Source organism: Podarcis gaigeae, assembly GCF_964106915.1.
Source record: "Podarcis gaigeae genome assembly, chromosome: Z".
Taxonomy (NCBI): domain Eukaryota; kingdom Metazoa; phylum Chordata; class Lepidosauria; order Squamata; family Lacertidae; genus Podarcis; species Podarcis gaigeae.
Genome location: NC_139691.1, coordinates 23,313,626 through 23,333,132, shown reverse-complemented (window position 1 = coordinate 23,333,132; position 19,507 = coordinate 23,313,626). Strand labels below are relative to the sequence as shown.

Sequence of the window (19,507 nt, the reverse complement as noted above, 5' to 3'; positions counted from 1 at the left end):
ATTTGATTGTCTGAAACGGGATATAAACCTTTGATCCCAGCCCTTGGGGATGGAGAGAAGTTCAGGGGCCTGAAAGTGAGTGGTGCCAAGAGCAAATTAAGGGCAATAGGCTTACCATGTTTAAAACAATGGAATATGTTTCTTATCCAAAGCTTGGGCCATATGGTAACTCCTAATGACGTTTACATATCAGAAACAAAATCATCTGTCTGGTTATACATTATAAAAATATTTTAGTTGCACTTTTAAATATTTTTGGAACTGTGCATTTGCCTAATTATGCAAATGATTATTTCATTCCCTATCCACTAGTTCTGGTGTTAGTTCAGTGCCTCTTTTGCTTTAGAATCTCCCCCTACACCTTGGTATAGCTTTCCCCAATCTGTGGGTGTCCTGGTGTTCCTGGACTACAACTCCCATCATCCCTGACCATTGGCCATGCTGGCTAGGACGGATGGTAGTTGTAGTCCAAAATGACTGGGGGGGGGAGGGGCACCAAGTTGTGAAATGCTTCTCTAGCTCAACCATCACAACCTTCTGCCTCCTCTCCTGGGCACCCAACCCCTTTAAATGTTGAACTTCCTCCCAAGGCTATCTGGATGGGCACCTTTGCACTGTGCTGCACATTATTTTCAGGTCTCCGTCAAGGGTTAGTTCTGACAACAAACAGCTTTTGAGGCAGTTCCCACAGCAGAACATAGGTGGGAAAATGTCATATTGCAATTCACCATCCATGTGGATTGTGCAGGAAACATCTCTGGGAAAGGCGCTCGATTCTTGACAGCCAGGGTCCACAAAGCTTTCCTAAAAGTCCACTTGGGTCTTTTGCAAGATGCTGAGTGGTTTTGTGATGATACTTTGTGCTGCCAGGTTATTAGCATACACTGTATTAGAGAAAACCTTCCCTAACTGGTGTCCTCCAGATTTCCAACCTGGTGCCTGCTAGGCCCTACCCTAGTCTTGTGACTGTAATTTGTTTTACACTGTTACTTAATATTGTGATTTAAATGACTGAAAACTGCTCTGGGACCTTATAGTGTATGGCGAGTAATAAACTGAAATAATAACAAGTAGAAGAATAGCTCCACGTTTTGGACTGCCCCTCCCAGGAGCATTTGTGCTGACTGGGGATGATGGGAGTTACAGCCCAAAACATCTGAAGGGCACCCAACTGGGGAAGATGTTCTTAGAACTTCAAAAGCCTCCCTTCTCCGTGTAACTGGCAGCACAGAGACATTTCATCAGCTGCAGCTCTTTCAACCTCTAGCAGGAAATGTGGAGAGGAAGAGTTCCTGCAGGGCAGTTAACTCCCCCCACTAACACCCCAACTCCACAGATAAAAGAGAAATTACTCTGAGGACTTGATGTTGTAAGGGCCAAGGCAGGACGTTTGGGTGGAAGACATTCCGAATCTAATGAGAATAAATAATAAGACACACACACACACACAAAGCAACCGGGGAGGGCTTTATTCATTTCCTTTCCACTATGGTAGTTGGTGGTGTTTTGCTTCCGTTTTGAGTATAAACAGGATTTCCACCCACGTTGACAATATCCTGTTGTGTCAAGATGGCTCTGTCCTGTTTATCTCAAGCAGAGTGCTCAACGACCAACGAGCGCAAGGCTTTGATGTCTGAACTGAAGATCCTTATTCATATTGGACACCACCTGAATGTCGTCAACCTGTTGGGTGCCTGCACCAAGCCAGGAGGTGAGCCACTACAATCTCTTTCTTTTACTCAGATCTGTTTCTGTAAGGGAAAAACAACTCACATCACAAGTGATCTGATCCAAGACATGGTCAAAAAGCAAACTTCTCCATAGATGCAAATTCTAAATACTACCCAGAATGATGTGACAGAATTCTGAAGTGTATTGCTTTAGAGTGCAGAGCAGGTCATGCTTTTGAGCTATCTTCTCACACATATGGCACCCTGCATATAATAAGTGAGCAAATCAGGGAGGCAGTTATGTTAAAAATATCTGTCTGAGGTGCTTGTTTTCCATCAATAGGAAAAGTAGGGTGGATGGGGGGAAAGGGAGTGCAATCCACAGTCTGAAGTGGTACAGCTAATAGTTCTACCACCTCATTCTGCACCATGTGTGTGGCACCTCTTGGGACTATTATACCTCCCCCATTAACCTTACACCCTGATCCACCAGACCTGACCAACAGATCCCTATTCTACTAAAAATCACAAGGCCCCACCTCTGACACACCATGACTTACCCCTAGTCCACCCACTGACCAATTTCTGCCAACACTCACTGAGGAAGTTGGAAACTTTACAAAACAAATTGTAGGCAGGGCAAACGTGTGTGTGTGTGTGTGTGATAGAGAGAGAGAGAGAGAGAGAAAGAGAGAGCGTTTACACATGAATGGAAGGGAACCTATTGTGAGGGGCCCGAGCTCACAAACTTTCTTGAAGCCTTGAGAGTACTACTGGATTTGCTCACCCCCTGCAGAATAGTTTACTGGGTCATGAGAATCCTCTTGGTGCCCCTTTTATAAGCTAGCTGTAGTGAACGCAAGCATTCAGCTTTCTGAGTATTCAAATATGTAATTGTAGCTCTTACGTGTTGGAGAAGGTTTCTAGACACTGAAAGGCTGATTGCTTGAGATGGCTATTAATGGCTCGTTCCATGTGGTCTAACCCCATTTGTTCATATTTTCTGGCATTTCTGAGGTATTTTTCTTGCTGTTATTTTTATACATCAGACACAGAGTACAAGCTGATGGCTTCAAAATGATGCTGTCTGATTCTCACTATAATACAAAGGGAATTGCTTAAAACATTGTCCTGTGTCTTGGAACACCAACAGCAATTGTAGCAAACTAAACAATACTTAGTTGGCTCCCCAAATACAGAAGAAACAAGCTGGCAGATGGGTGTGATTCAAGAGCAATTGTTTTTTTTGACATTCTTCCATTCCTGGAGTTTCACATCCAGATGTACAACAACAAAATATATGGAGGTCAAGCTAGATGACAGAATGCAAACAAAATTCAATCGTGACTGCATAAAGAGAGTCAGAGAGATGGAAAGGCACGTAATCACAGGGACAATCTGTGTTTTTATTGGGGGTTTATAGGGATGGGTGACTCTGTCCATTTTGTGTTCACTCAGCTTTTCATGTTTCCAGCCATCAGTTCAGTTCATCCCATTTCCACACCCATTTGCTAACACAAAAATGGCTTCCACCTCCAAAAGATCAGAAAAAGAAAAGTATCAGAAATATAAGCTTGTACAAATAATGATAATAATCATTAGCAATAGTAATTATGATGCTAATAATGATGATTATGCCTCTGCACTATGCTCCCCCCACCACACTCAAGAACTTAGGAACAATCCCTGAACCTTCTGTGGGGCGGGCAGCAGGAAAAATATAATGAAACTGGGCTCTGCCCCTCTCCCAAAAAAACCCAGCAAGAAGTTGGGAACAATTCCTGGTGTGAGGCGGGCAGCATGAACAAGAAAGGCTTGCCCTATCTCCTGGCATCTTACCTCTTCTCCCCATCTTCTTTCTACGTGGCCTGAAGAGGTTTGGGGATTTCTTGATCTGGGCCTTGGTCTGAAAAAGATTCCCTACCCTGACTTAGAGCCTGGTAACTTCCTTACACCAGATCACAATTTGCCCCTGAAACTGTAGTTCTTTTATCTGCATCTCATTTTCCGTCAGGAATCCAACAGGGACGTTCTCTTAAACATGACAATTCCTACATCCTTTATATGTGGTCATGTTGGAAACTTTTCTTTCATCATTTTTGCAGGTCCTTTGATGGTCATTGTAGAATACTGCAAGTACGGAAATCTGTCTAATTACCTACGAGGAAAACGAGGAGACTTCATCGCATGTAAGGTAAGATGAATATCTGACCCCTGAGGCAAATGAAATTGGCTGTCCTTTAAAAGGCCATTTGTTTGTTTCCTACCAAAAGCCCAGATAAATTCTGTTTTGCCTTCTTCCTGACACTAAGTGAAAGAAGGAAAACTGAGGAGAAACAGGCCCTAGGAATGGTTGGCTGGAGACAGGCATGGCATTCCGAAGCTGCAGTCCTCTGCATATTTTCCTGAAGTAAGAACCATTGAATTCAATGACACTTTCTCCCAAGTATCTGTGCATAGGATTGCACTGTCTAAGCAGCAGATGCAGCCTGATTGAGCAGAAAAACTCTGCTTAAGTTTTTCTCTCCTGGGGAAGTCTGAAAAAATGAGGGGAAGGCTGCTTGTGTCTTTTCAGAATGTAAAGGCGACTCACTGGTAGAGTATGTGATCTGAGTGCAGGAGGACCCAGGTTAAATCCCTGTCTTCTCCAGATAGACCTTGAAAGGATCCCTTTCTGAAACCCTAGAGAGCTGCATAGATAGATAGACCAATGGCCTGATTCACTATAAGGTAGTTCTTAAAAGCTGACTCTGCAGGTTTTGTGGACACCTAAAGACTAGTATCCATTTCTTTTGCAGAGCAAGTGTGCCTTAAATGTTTTGAATGTTTTTGGGAGGGAGGTGTAAGGTGAACTTTCAATGTGTACATAATACAATGTACAGGTACCACTTAATGAAACAAAACAGGTAGGCAGCCCATCTCAGACACGATTAAACTGAAGGGATGTCCCATGAGTAGCAAAGCCCATCATAAGTGAAGAACCACTGTGAGTGCTTATAAAATTCTGAGCCTGTCTTTTTGTTTCCCTGCCAGCATCTAAGATAGCATCAGCTATATATATTCTTTTAGGTGTATTGTTCAAATTCCATCACAGCCTTGTGTGCTGGGGGTGCATGAGATTTGCACTGCATTTTCTAAACTCAGGTCTACTTCTGAGCAGGGTTTTATTTCTTGGTACTGGCATTTTCACCAGGAAAACCTGTGTTTTACTGCTGAATCAGAGTACAGTGGTACCTCGGGTTACAAGAACGGACCTCCAGAACGAATTAAGTTTGTAACCAGAGGTACCACTGTAAATAGCAATCCTCAGAAAAACAAATTGCTGTTTCCTCCTGTTCCGCAGTAAAACATGGGTATTCACGGGAAAAGCACCAGGACAAAAAGAAACACACTTAGACACAGACATGGAAAACCTAGACCTGTGACTAGAATGTGCAGAACAAAGAGAAGTGTTGAGCCGCATATCTCCATGGTTCCCCCCCCCCCCGCTCCATGGGATGGCATTTATGCTCTAAATCAAACCATATTTATGAAAAAGAACCGCACACTAAATAACCATTCACTTATAAAAAATGGTTCTAAACACACAGAAACTCCCAGTTCTGAAGAGCAGAAAGAAGGGATGGGGCACCTATGGTCTTCCAGGTGTTGTTGGACTCCAGCTCAGACTCAGCCAGCATGGACAGGGATTGATGGCTCCTAGTGTCCAGCAGCATTTGTATAACTACAGGTTCCCCATCGCTGCTCTAAGAAATCGAGTCCAGTGTGCTGGAAAGATAACAGTGGGTTACAGGGCTCTTTATTATTTTTAGTTTAGGGGAGGGGGCGACATGTTTATGACTAGCTTGAAGTGATCTCACATTTGTGCATAGAAAGCATTGATGATCTTCTTTGCATAAGCATTACCACATATTGACAGAAATATCTGAAGTCTTGTTACTTACATATAAAACCATAAACAACTCTGGACTAGGCTATCTGAAAGACTGGCCTTCCCTCTGTTGCCCAGTAAGGGCATAAAGATCTAAAGATCAATAAATGGAACCCTGTCAGATGATTATTGGTAAGGTGGAAGCAGGCTTTTTCACTGGTGATTTGGAGAGCAGTTTTCTTTTCTTTTTAGGGTCTCACTGTACCATTAGAGAGAGAGCACCAAATCGCTGAAGAATTTGAGTGTCATGAAAGGGGATGAGTTCGCTAGCTGATTTAATTTATTATTGTAGTTTAGCTATGATTATTTTCCAGGGGGAAAGAACATAACCAGCCTTGAATCACTTTGACTGTGGGATGGGTTGCTATTTACTGTTCCACCTCAACAGGGCTGGTGTCAAAGCCCAACCTCAGGCCCCACACTCAGCAGAGGGCCACTGGCAAGGGCCCCTTGGACTGGCTTCAGTGAGGAGGTAGACTCATGGAGGGAATGGGCCCATGAATGGTGTCTTGCTCAAGCCCCCCCCCCCCGTGAAACCACCTCAGGCATAAGAACCAATGAAAAGCTTGCTGGATCAGATCAGTGACTCATCTAGTCCAGCAACCTATTCTCACAGTGGCCAACCAGATAGTTATTGGAAACCTGCCAACAGGACCCAAGCCCAATGTCCCAATGGGAAGCTGGCAAGCAAGATTTGAGCATAAGAGTGCTCTCCTCTTGTAGTATCCAGTAGCTGGTGTTCAGAAGCATTGCTGCTTCCCAACTGTAGAGGAAGAGCATAGCCATAGTGGCTAGTAGTCATCAGGAGTATTAGCCTCCTGCATGCATTTGTCCAATCCTCTTTTAAAGCCACCTATTGCTATCACTCCCTCCTGTGGAAGCCAGCTGCATAGTTTAACTATGAGCTGCAAAATGGCAGGAACATGTACTGATCCAGCTATACATTAGGGTGTGATGACTGCTGGGAATGGAGAGAGACAGAGAGAAAAAGAGCTTCTTTGGGTCTTTCTTTCCTCCAGCCTCAGGAAAATCCAGACCCTGCAGAGAAAGAGCTGGAAGCATACATCAGTGATTTAACAGAACTCATCAAGAGGCGCCTGGAGAGCGTGGCAAGCACAGGAAGCTCTGCAAGCTCAGGATTCATTGAAGACAAGAGTTACACAGACTCAGAGGAAGAAGAGGAAGGTAAATATACTGCTTATTTATTTGATTGTTTCTTGCATTTATAACCCACCATTTTCCCAAAGGAGCTCAGGTTCGTTAACCACCCTCTGCCCCCAATATTCTAGTATTATAGAGAACAGTTCTCCCTATCTACTGTCTCTGTCATATTCATTAATTTGTATACCTGTACTATAACCCCTTTAGTTGTATTTTTAAAATAAATCGAAGAGTGCTGAACGTTCCCCCTTGAAGAGCTGCTTTCCCATTTAAATTGGCAGTCCCAGGAAGCTACTTTGACTTTTTTTATAAAAAAGGAGCTGCTGTGTCAATCGTGGATCCTCTACCACAAGATGTCAAGATTGAAGCTTTCTGTTGTGGTTGCTTCTAGGGCTCCTTCATGTGTCTTAGGAATTCATAGCTGTCAACTTTTCCTTTTTTTAAGGGAAATCCTATTCGGAAAAAGGGAATTTCCCTTTTAGAAAGGGAAATGTTGACAGCTATGCTTAGGATGTGTTTGGAGCCATAGCCTCTGTAAAAAGGTAAAGATACCCCTGACCGTTAGGTCCAGTCGTGGACTCTGGGGTTGCGTGCTCATCTCGCTCTATAGGAACCGGCGTTTGTCCGCAGACAGCTTCCGGGTCATGTGGCCAGCATGACTAAGCCACTTCTGACGAAGCAGAGCAGCACACAGAAACGCCGTTTACCTTCCCGCCAGAGTGGTACCTATTTATCTAATTGTGCTTTGACGTGCTTTCGAACTGCTAGGTGGGCCTCTGTAGTAGAGACTTAAGTCTTCAGTGGTACCCTGGACAGCTCCTTAACAACAAAGCTCAGCTGTTGCTTCAGCACTTGTTATCCTCAGACTGAACTTTAATGGGAGTTTTGCCACTATTGCAGTTGTAATATTCACACCTGATGATGGGAGCCTCTTCCTGTAGAGAGACTCAGCCTGTTTTAGAAATCATTGATTCTAGCAGAGCAGGGGAGACCCTGATTGCCCTAGTACTTCCAAGCAGGAGTCCTTGGGCTGAAGAGGTATTGCCACAGTGCGCTCCTCTTGTGGGAGTGCTTCTGGCTAGGACTAATCCTGAGAGCAATTCCCTCTACTCTACTGCTCTGAATCCATGGATTGACCCTGTGATGTGATGTGCGTTGCTCAGATTGCTCCTTGGTCTCTCTTAGATGTTGAAGATCTCTACAAGCGCGCCCTGACCTTGGAGGACTTGATTTGCTACAGCTTCCAGGTCGCCAAAGGCATGGAGTTCTTGGCCTCCAGGAAAGTAAGTCCTGCTTAAAACTCCTTTGCTGTTAAAGACATTGAGTGAGAAGTCAGTGGGTTTCTCCCATAGGATCTTTATTAAGAACCGTGGATCAGTTGATAAGCACACCCCAGTCTTATAAGTCCTCACTAATGCAAGAATCACTTTCACATGCATATGGAGATGTAATCAAAGTTCTAGGATCTTCCTTGCTGAATAAGAAGATCCAACTAATCCAACTAAGGTCCATCTAGCCCGACATTCTCCACTTAACAGAGGCAAAGCAGCTGAATGTGTAATTATTCATAGAAGGCAGTATTATTGCACAAGGTATGAAATCAGGTATAAATAATCAGATTGACAGTGTCCTTTCTATGTATGGTAGAAAGATTTGAACCATTTAGTTATGGCAGATCAGTTTATCTGAAAAACATGGGTTTGAATAAAAGATTATATGCTATTTTGATATATGTATATGTTAGGATTCAAAGTAGAAGTTGAGCATATAGTAAGGTATAAGATGTAAAGAAAGTGTAAATATCTGAGGAATGTGTGGCTTAGGAGTAATGTTGCATATTGGTATATTTTAGCAATAGTGTTTCTGAAGAAAAATATAAAAGGAAAACACATCTGATCTTGAGGGATTCAATAATATTTTTGATTCTGATTCCATTCTCCAGTGACTTGCTTCGTTATTTGCAAACTTTTTTATTTTTTTAAAAAATGCCCTTTGATATTTTAATAAGTTGTTGAAGTTCAGCTCTTGCAATGAGGGTATAAAATAATAAATAAAACAAAACGAAATAAAATAAATTTTAAAAATATTTTCTTATTTCATTTGTCCTTTCCTCCAGTGCATTCACAGGGATCTGGCAGCCAGGAACATTCTGCTGTCTGAAAACAATGTGGTGAAGATCTGTGACTTTGGATTGGCCAGAGATATTTACAAAGATCCTGACTATGTGCGGAAAGGGGACGTAAGTCTTGTAGGCATGCAGAATCATGTGTGGTCCACCCTTTTAAGCAGACTGAAACAAATAAGTCAGTGGGATAGGATATGGGTATATACAAGTTGATAAATCCTAGAATCCTAGAACGGTAGAGTTGGAAGGGACTCCAAGGGTCACCTAGTTCAGCTCCCACAGGAATTACAGCTAAAGAATCCCTGATAGATGGCCACCCAACCTCTGCTTAAAAACCTCCATCAAAGGAGAGTCCACCACCTTCCAAAGAAGTCTATTCCACTGTCAAGCAGCTCTGTCAGAAAGTTCTTCCTAATGTTTAGTCAGAATCTCCCTCCTTGTAACTTGAATCCAATCGTTCAGGTCCTACCCTCTGGAGCAGGAGAAAACAAGCCTGTTCTATCTTCCATGTTACAGCCCTTCAGATATTTGAAGACAGCTGTCCTATCACCTCTCAATCTTCTCTTCTCCACCCTAAACATACCCAAGTCCCTCAACTGTTCCTCATAAGGTTTCCATACCCTTATAATTTTGGTCGCCCTCCTCTGCACTTTCTAGCTCGTCAACATTCTTCTTAAACCAGAACTAGACACAGCACTCCCAGTGGAGTCTGACTAATGCAGAATAGAGTGGCACTATTACTTACCTGCATCTGGAACAGTGGTGGCTCTTGGAGTATCAAATTTCACCGCAATGCCAAAATCCCCCCATCTCTTGCCTTCCATTCTGTATCATAGTTGCAGCACCCACTGTGGCACCCTTGAGGCACCACGCCCAGTATGACCAAACTGTTCTTGCTCCCCTAAATCCACCTCTGTCTGGACAAATGTAAATATTGTTAATACTCGTCTCCTTTTGCTTTCTTCATTTTGTAGGCGAGACTTCCTCTGAAATGGATGGCTCCAGAAGCTATTTTTGACAAAATTTACACCACTCAGAGCGATGTTTGGTCTTTTGGTGTGTTGCTGTGGGAAATATTTTCTCTAGGTAAGGTTGTGCTTACTTTTATTGTGTTTTATTTTAAATGGACTGAATGCTGTGCAAAATACATTTCAGATGAAGAATGAGAGTAGGATATTTGTTAATAGAGAGTAACAAATCAGGCATGATTTAATATTACTGAGTTACTGTTGGAGTTCTGGGTGCAAATCTGCATGAAGGGTTCCTAATTCATTTTCGGTGCTAACGGTGGTTGTCTACATTACCAGTAGGTACTGAGGTGCTCTCTTACAAAGCTTGTACTTGTCAGGACTACTGAAGGGCAGCATGCCTGTGGTGGCTATATTCAAAAGGAGTCAGTTACAGCAGCCCTTAGATGGAGCTGTGCTGAGAGTACCACATGTCCTAGTGATGTGCTTGGTTTCGCCTAGAAACCAGACTTTTAGAGTTGCCATTCCAGCCATCTGAAAATTAGACAACAGCTGAAAATAGATGTTTAGGCACCTGCTAAAGACAGCTTTATTTAAGAAGTTTTTCACTGAGGTGTGACCAACCCATTTATGAAACATTAAGTATAGATGTGTAGGGGTGCTTTTAATTTTTTTTTAAAAAATATTTTTGATTTTATTGAATTCCCTTTTAATCCTGTATACTACTTTGATGGCCTCATACCATGAAGCAGTTTATAAGGTAAAGGTAAAGGGCCGGGTGGCGCTGTGGGTAAAACCTCAGCGCCTAGGACTTGCCGATCGCATGGTCGGCGGTTCGAATCCCCGCGGTGGGGTGCGCTCCTGTCGTTCGGTCCCAGCGCCTGCCAACCTAGCAGTTCGAAAGCACGTCAAAGTGCAAGTAGATAAATAGGTACCGCTTACCAGCGGGAAGGTAAACGGCGTTCCGTGTGCTGCGCTGGCTCGCCAGATACAGCTTGTCACGCTGGCCACGTGACCCAGAAGTGTCTGCGGACAGCACTGGCTCCCGGCCTATAGAGTGAGATGAGCGCACAACCCTAGAGTCTGGCAAGACTGGCCCCTACGGGCAGGGGTACCTTTACCTTTTTAAAGGGGCCCCTGACCATTAGGTCCAGTCGTGGCCAACTCTGGGGTTGCGGCGCTCATCTCACTTTATTGGCCTAGGGAGCCGGCGTACAGCTTCCGAGTCATGTGACCAGCATAACTAAGTCGCTTCTGGCAAACCAGAGCAGCGCACAGAAATGCCATTTACCTCCCCGCCGGAGCAGTACCTATTTATCTACTTGCACTTTGACGTGCTTTTGAACTGCTAGGTTGGCAGGAGCTCACCCCGTCGCGGGGATTCGAATTGCCAACCTTCTGATCAGCAAGTCCTAGGCTCTGTGGTTTAACCCACAGCACCACCCAATGAAGTAGTTTATAAATTTGTTAAATAACAGCAACCACAGCAGAACAAGGAAATTTGCATCTATCCACAGTGCTTACACCTCCATATGCCATGAAAGCAATCTCACCTCCTGTTCATGAAAACGACTGGCATGCAGCACTGTTCCCATCCTCTGGTGTGCACAAGCCCTTGCTTGGCAGAGTCACACATACAGAGCAAATATTTAGGAGTCACAGTGATCAGGGATATATAGGTGTAAAGTGAAAGCAAAGCTGAGCACCTCAGTAACAAGTCAAAGTTGCTGCAGCCAAACATTTATATGGGTAGGGTTTCAGAAGGGATCATCATCATCATAACTTTATTTATATGCAGTCCCATCTGACTGGGACCCCAGCTACTTTGGGCAGCTTCCACCAAATATAAAAGCATAATAAAACATTAAACATTAAAAACATCCCTATACAGGGCTGCCTTCAAATGTCTTCTAAAAAGTCAGATAGCTGTTTATTTCCTTGACATTGATGGGAGCGTGTTCCACAGGGTGGGAGCCACTACCGAGAAGACCCTCTGCCTGGTTTTCTCTAGGCAGGGACATAAGCAGAGGTGTGAGCAGCTGATGGGCAAGAGCCCTTCCTGACCCTGGAGAATTTCTGCCAGTCAGAATATGCCATACAGAGCTTGATGGATAAGTGGTCTGAGGTGATATGATGCAGCTTTCCTACTTTCCATGAGGCAGTCTGTGAGGGCTCAGTGAGTAGCTTTGCCAATCTCTGAATTGGTTTGAAGCCAAAACCCTTAAAAAAGAAAAAAAGCTGATTTTTGATTATACACTCTTCTTAAGCCAGAGGTTGATTTCAGATGGATCTTGATGTGGCTGGTAGACATTTTGGCCCACAACAAATGCTTTCAAAGCTGGAACTGACATTTGCAGCAGTTCAAACCAGGAGACTTTGTGGAAAACTCTTAATCGTGGCTTCTGTGGATTAAAGCTATTTTGGTGGAGCAGAAAACCTTCCTGTCAAATGGTATTTTCCCACAGGCCGAGCGGGTTCAACTCAGGGACCACACAGATCAAAGAGTTGCTTGCTGCAGCTCCTGCCCCAGATGGTTCATCTGCCCAACACTAGCAATATAAGAACTCCCACAACAAGGAGGGGGGAGAGAATGAATGCTGCAGATATTTGATCCTAGAAGAATTATTTCCAAAATGCTGACCGTCTGAAACACAAAACACCCACAGGGCCCACAGGTTGGCTGAAGCTGCTGTCACAGAAATGCAGGCAGTTATGCCGGACTTTGCATGTTCTTTTGCCAGAAGGAGAAAGAGATGGTTTTTTTCCCTTGACTGTGCCACTCATGCAAGCCACAGAATGTTTGGAATGATTATTCATTCTCCATTCATGCCCATGTGCATTTTTAAGGGGTAAGGCTTTCTAGAAAGGCAAAAGTAAGGATGGGATGGGGAGAGAATTTGATTGTTTTCATTTAATGGCAAACCAACCTAATTCACGCTTGTCAGTGCAATACGCAAACCAAAACACAACCCCGCTTGGAATTTGCACTTCTCTCAATTTTGCAATGCAGTTCACCTGCCAAGTAATGTGTGCAAACATGATATACTAAGATCAAGTGTGCATAAAGAGGCAGATATCACTAAATGTTGCTTTGCAAAAATCAATGTGTTAGGCAAAATTGAATACAAAAATGGTGTATATTAGGAGAAATTCACATTAAAATGCTGCTTCATTTTCATGGCAACTTGTTGATTTAAAAATTCACAAACTGGTGTGGAAATGTGGAGAACTGAACTGAAGAGTGGACAAATGAGAAAGTGAGAGAAACTGAAATTGACAGATTTTGCTAATCCCTAGATCAAATCGCTTACATTTTTGGAAAGGGATGTGGATTGTTGCTTCTTTATCCCAGTAGGCAGTGGAACAAACCTTAGGCATTTTGAGTAGAGAGCAGGAAAACTAAATTAGTCTGCAGAGGGTTTCATGAATAACAATCTACAGTATTCAGTATTCAGGCTGATCCATTAGAAAGAATCTGAATAACAACAAAGCAGTTATTTTTGTCCAAATGCTTCATCAGGCTGTGGATCTTGGAAAAGAATGCCAGTTTCTATTTCTCAGAATTAGACTTAGTTACAATATTCAGCTTTCCCTCAACTTGGTGCCCTCCAAAGGTTTTGGGCTACAATTTCCAGACTGCCTGATAGGAGTTGTAGTCCAAAACATCTGGAGAAGTCTGAGACATTAGGGCAGTGGGGGGGGTGCTAGCCTGCTTTTCAGCATCACTGTTTCTAAACAAATGGAGGTGAAACATTAAAACCACATTTTTGCATGGCTAGATCTCAGAAGAGATTTATATAGAACAGCCTAAAGGTTTTATCAAACCAAAGGAAGCACATCTAGTATGCAAATTTCAGAAGGGGCTTGGTGGCTCAGAACAAGCTGCTACAGCATGGAATGAGAAACTATACAGCTGTGGTTACACACAGCATCACACAGACAGGTGCTTGTAAACCAAGTGCAAAAATGAATAATTTTATTAAGTTTTGGCATTGTAGATGGTTTAATTATTGCAACTGAAAATGACCAAGACCACACACAGGTTGTGGTATACCTAAGCAAAGTAGTCAGGGTAAATGAACCACATGTCTTGTGCTGACTTTCCCTTTCTCATGCCCATTACGTTGTATACTTTGCTCCCAGGAGCATAGTCAATCATAATAGTCTCTTCTGCTCTGGAATCCAACTTGTACCTACTCTCTTTGGGTACAGAGTATATTGGGTATATTGCAAAAATATGTGCATGAGGGAAAGTTACATACAGAAATGTGCATATTAAAAGATTACAAACAGATGTGGAAATGTGGAGTACAGAATCTAAGTCTGGAAAAATGAGTAATGGGGGGAAAACTAAAAATGACAGATTCGTGTATCCCTACTGCCAACCCAAACTGCTCCATTGAGACAACGGGTTGCTCTATCAGCACTGGGTTGCATCCCATTCTGGTCACAGCACAATTTCTGATTACCTTGTTGTGTGACTCAGGATTAGAGTCCCATTTCCTTTTCTGTGGCTGCAGTTGAAAAGCAAGTTTTTCTTCCAAAGCAATGTGTTGATAAAAATCAGCCAGGCATTTCTGTGTTTTGGCACTCTCCTATCTACAGTTCATGCAATAAATATTTAATTGAGGAGCTGTGTCAGTGATGGAACTCACTTACATTTTTTTTTTTTTTTTACAGATCATTAAGAACCAGAACATGAAGGCTTGTTTGCCTTTGTTACAGGGCATGTTTGGGCTTCCAAAATTACCTCTTTTACAGGGCTCCTCCACTCCACTGCCTATATTAAATAAAAAATTCAGATAGTAAAAGGCATCACTTCTGCACACACGTACCACTTTTTTTCTGAGACGACTATGCTTTGTGCCTGCTGCCCCACAAGCAGTCAAAATAAAGACCATTTGAAGGTTTGGCATAGCATTTATTAAGTAGTGCAGACGTGACACTGACCTATGATTAAAACTGATACAAGGAATGAGGAGTTACAGATAGGTAGCCGTGTTGGTCTGCCATAGTCAAAACAAAAATTTTTTTTCTTCCAGTAGCACCTTAAAGACCAACTAAGTTAGTTCTTGGTATGAGCTTTCGTGTGCATGCACACTTCTTCAGATACACAGAATCTGAAGATACACAGAATCTGAAGAATTGTGTGTATCTGAAGAAGTGTGCATGCACACGAAAGCTCATACCAAGAACTAACTTAGTTGGTCTTTAAGGTGCTACTGAAGAAATTTTTTTTTTTGTTTTGACAAGGAATGTGGAGTTGGAGGTAGTCAAAGAGGAAAGGAGGAAGTGCAAAGGAGCACCAAACCCTAAGGATATATTATTTATATCCTCTATGTTTGATTACATTCATATTTTAAATATTCTTATACACCCAAAAGGGATTTTCCAACTTCTGTCAACATTGTTTTCATAAAAGCCTCCTTAGCAATTGGAACACATCTTTGCATACCGTGGCTGAAGCGACAACCCCCAGGTTATCCAAACAGTTTTAAGGAACAGTTGTTCTCTGGCCTGGGTTCTCATTCATTCCTCCTTGTTCCTGCATTACTTACTTTGCTCCCAAGCATCCAGTGAAAGCTGTCAGGCCAGAGATAGACAAAAACAGGAAATTGAGCATGGAATGTAAAGTGTACAGAGATTATTCAAAACTTGGACTCCCATTCAGATTCCTTTAAATCTCCTATGTTAAAACCGGATTACATGTTCTTCCAAATAATTCTTCAGGCTTCAGGGAGGCCAGATTATGAAAAGAACGTTACATCCCACAGCCCTCTGGGAAATAAAGGAATTGGGAAGCTTACAGAGTTAGAGTGGAATTAATTCTTCTATTAACTTTTATAATAACTCAAGCTTTCAGGAGGCATGATTCCAGGGAAAGCTGCTGAACAGGGAACTCACACACAGAACATTATCTGTTGTTTTCTGAAACACTAAGTTATTTTAACGCCCTTCCAGCATTGAAGAAGCAGTTATAATATACATTTAAGCAATCAATAAATTGTTTGAAAAGTTGGCAAGTAGTTAGTTAACATTTTACAATGCAATGCAATCAAAGGGTTGGGGCAATCCTGGTTGCTGTTTGATTTGAGGTGGACTTAAGATTTACCAGGTGTGCAGTGACAGCCCAAGGAGTTGCTTCAGGTTCCCTTCCTGACATGTCAGAAGGATTGTATTAATTAGCAATAACTACATACAGCACAGATATTTTGTCTAGTTCTAAATCCCCAAAGCATGATTTTTCACATACAGTAGATAGGTAAGCTTCAGGATCAGGGGTGACTTTGGGAGCACTGGGTTAGACCACTGTGGGAAACAGTATGGTGAGCTAGATGATATCCTCCTCGTCTTGATCCAGTGGTGGGTTCTTTTGCTCTTTTGTCCTGTAGATGCTTATAGTCAAATAGTAACTTAAGGCACCTGAGGCTAAGCAGGTCAAGGTCTGGTCAGCACCTGGATGGAGGACACAAACTAAGAACCACATTTAGGCTTCCTTGAGTTCCAAAGCTGAAGAAAGGCAGGATGTAAATGTAATAAAATGTACATATGCAAGAATGAATGAATGAAGAGGAAGAAGGCCTGGTTTCCCTTCGTTTTCTGCCTTCAGGCTGTCTCAAGCCAGCAGTTTTATGGGCATCCTGTAAAAAACAAAACAAAAACACGAAGGGAGATAAAACCTGAAGCATAGTTGAAGAGAGTCATGTTTTTCCCAACACTTGCAATTCTGAAGTGGAAGATACTTCCTCGCCCCCACCCTGCTCTGTGGAAATCAAGGTCTATTAGAGAGCTGCTCAGCTCCATTGCACACTTACTTTCTTTGCCCTGACAGTTGTATTAGTCAGGGTGATTTATTTGTGTTCTTTTCGGTTTCCTTGTCATATTAGTTCAGCTGTCATTACTGGAGGCAAGGCTCCTGCAGGGTCTTCAAAAGAGAACAAGGTGCAAGCAGCGGGCTGAGGTGGCTTGTCTCTCTACACATTTTCTATCCAGTACATTTCACATTTCTTTTTATCCCATCAGCCATTCATGAAACAAAAGCTTGAGCCTATCCTGCCTTAAACTTTTGCTCTTGACCGAGTCTTTTAAGGAGCTGAACTCGCACAATAGTTTTGCTTGATCGCTGCAAGGGGATGTCTGCATTGACTTCGCATCTATGCATAACTAAGAGGAACTGAATCACCTGCAGGCAACCATCTCGTGACATTTCTTTACCTAGTCCCAGGCCATAGATTTTCAGGGAAAATCCATCTGGACAATGGGATATTGGCCGGTCCCACTTATGAGCCCATCCTTTCTTTTCTTTTTTTTAAATAATATTTATTAAGATTTTCAAAAATACAGAAAGAAAAGATTAAAGTACATTCAAAGCCTTATTTTCATACACCCACTTTCCGGGACTCCCTCTTTCCCCCACCCCTACCATATTCCCCTATCATATGGTTGGCTCCACAAGCTCTCGGTTCTAATTAAAACTTAATTTGTTTAAACCATTAGTCGAATTTAAATTTAATTTTGTACAATCCCCATCAATACCCTTACTAACAAAACAAAAGTTCTTTCCCCAGGGCCCACCCCCTTTCCATTCCACAATTTCCCCTTTTTTTAATGATAAAGACGCCCCACACAATAAAAATATAAGAAAATGAAAAATAGAAAGTGTAGTAAGTAAAAGAAAACCAATTCAGAAAATAGTTGACAAGCCTTTGGATTCTATTTCTTCCCCCCCCCCGTCCCCGGTTTAGTTTCCCCCTGACCACCAATCCATGTTGTCTGCCTGGAATTTTTAAAGTCCATAAATCACATTTTTCCCCCAACTCCTTGCTGGCTTTTTCTTTTTATAATTATTTTTAGAATTATTTTTAAACCATTTAGCATCAAATCTTTAATAACGCTCCCCCTATTGTTCTTTCCAAGTTGTAGTCCAGTTTCCTCTTGTTCCGCTGCTAAAACGTTCTAGTTCAGAAATTTAGTAAGTCTGCAGGGGTTATTGTTATTCAGGAACAAAAACTTGCGTTCAGTCCCTTCCTTTCTTCAATAGAAAATTCTATTGTCTCCTTTAGCTGAACACCCTGTAGACACAATATTGTTTCCGTTTTGCAGCTTTCCCAGAAGATAACCAGTCCTGTAAAATTCCGATGGTATTTTTCCACTTACGACCTTCTTTGTAATGTCCCGAAGCTCCTCTAGGGGGATTATTGTAACTTTGTTTTCTCTAGTCCAAAAGTCCAATTGTTATCCATGTTTTCGCCATTTTGTATCCAAGTTTTAACGAGTTGTAACTAATTGTAACAAAATTTAACCAGCAAAGTCCTCGTATTAAAGTCCTCTTTGAATTTCCGACTTTGACAGCTACTTTGACAGCTGTCAAAATCTCCTTCGCTTTTCGCCAGGCTCTCTCCTCAATCACCCCGGTTCCCAGGGGGGGGGGGGTTGCGTTTTCCCTCTCCCTCAATTCTTCCTCCAGCACAGTTCTTGTAATTTCCCATCGTGGAATTCTTAGTTTTTATCAGCGATACAATTCTTTTTGGACCTTGGTTTCCCAGTCCTTGTTTTGGAAGGTTTACGGTAGGGAGGGGGACTGACTTCCTTTTTGGATCCCCCCCCGCTCGTATCAAATCCGGAAAAAAATTCTTTTTTTTCTCCTTTTAAACCCGGTTTCCAAATTACTCACGGGTTGTTGTTAAAAGTCCGAATTCTCAATGGAAGAAGTCAGCGCTCTCCGCCGGATGGCATGCGGCTTCGCTCGGCAGGGATAGCAGAGGACTCAAAGCACCACGCTTCTCCCCGGCACCCGATCCGTAGCCTTTAAAAAGGCTCCTTCACGAGTCGGGAGGGCGCTAGCGGTGCCAGCCGAGTCTCCATGTCCATGGCCTCCGTGGCCGTGGTTTTTAAGGGTCCCCGCATCGCCGGTGCGGTAGGACCCAGCCCCTGCCGAGCAGGCTCCCTCCGGAGCTCGGAGGGAGTCCGCCATTCGGCGATGGCGCCAACCCGGAAGTCCCTGAGCCCATCCTTTCTATACATAATAGTATGTAGGTCACAAATCCCCTTACCTTATCTCCTTTTTCTGCAGTTCAATGCTACCACATTTGCTGATGGCAGCCAGCTTAGACAGCTTAAAAATAATTTGTCTATCAATAATTCTGAGCCATAATGATAAGTGGAGATTTCCATTTCAGGGTGCTTCCAGATGACCAGTTTATTGAGCTTTCTTCATTATCTGTTCCTAAGGAGATTGGTCCATGTTGGCTATTTAGTTAGCATTCATTCTGATTTCTTTGTAGGGATGCTAGATGGTGTTGCATCAAGGAAGGGTTATCCTACTTGCAGGAGATGCAGGCCCTGCTTAAGGCATCTGGCAGAACATTAACTGTCTCTCTGTGTCTGTGTTTGTGTCTACAGGAGCGACACCATATCCAGGTGTGCAGATTGATGAGGACTTCTGTCGACGCCTTAAGGAAGGGACAAGGATGAGATCACCAGAATATTCAACTCCAGAAATGTAATTTCATCTCGCATGTCTTTCTTTTCTTTTTTTCTTTTTAAATGCTTTATTGTGTTTTTTTATTTTAAAAAGTACAAAACAAAACAATACACAACAAAATTATCAACACTCAATACAAAAAAAAAGATTGAGTTCACACGTCACAAA

At 42.6% G+C, this 19,507-nt stretch overlaps 1 protein-coding gene and 1 long non-coding RNA gene across 8 annotated transcripts in view; one reads left to right on the top strand and one right to left on the bottom strand.

The window, feature by feature from the left end:
• LOC310836598 (vascular endothelial growth factor receptor kdr-like) overlaps positions 1–19,507 on the top strand; it is a 193,094-nt gene that overhangs the window by 147,034 nt on the left and 26,553 nt on the right. For 4 of the 7 annotated variants that reach the window (XM_083722058.1, XM_083722063.1, XM_083722061.1 and 1 more), the window contains 7 exons: positions 1,598–1,711; positions 3,776–3,864; positions 6,621–6,786; positions 7,948–8,045; positions 8,879–9,001; positions 9,862–9,973; positions 19,258–19,357. In XM_083722058.1, coding sequence (XP_083578184.1) covers positions 1,598–1,711; positions 3,776–3,864; positions 6,621–6,786; positions 7,948–8,045; positions 8,879–9,001; positions 9,862–9,973; positions 19,258–19,357 — 802 coding nt within the window. Of the gene's footprint in view, positions 1–1,594; positions 1,712–3,775; positions 3,865–6,620; positions 6,787–7,947; positions 8,046–8,878; positions 9,002–9,861; positions 9,974–19,257; positions 19,358–19,507 lie in introns of all 7 variants that reach the window. The other 3 variants (XM_083722057.1, XM_083722059.1, XM_083722060.1) reach the window with 1 other exon arrangement.
• LOC310836856 lies at positions 1,677–15,823 on the bottom strand. Its single transcript, XR_014560272.1, has 3 exons — positions 15,311–15,823; positions 2,578–2,767; positions 1,677–1,751 (listed from the first exon to the last, which is right to left on the bottom strand). It is a non-coding gene; the product is annotated as an uncharacterized lncRNA (long non-coding RNA).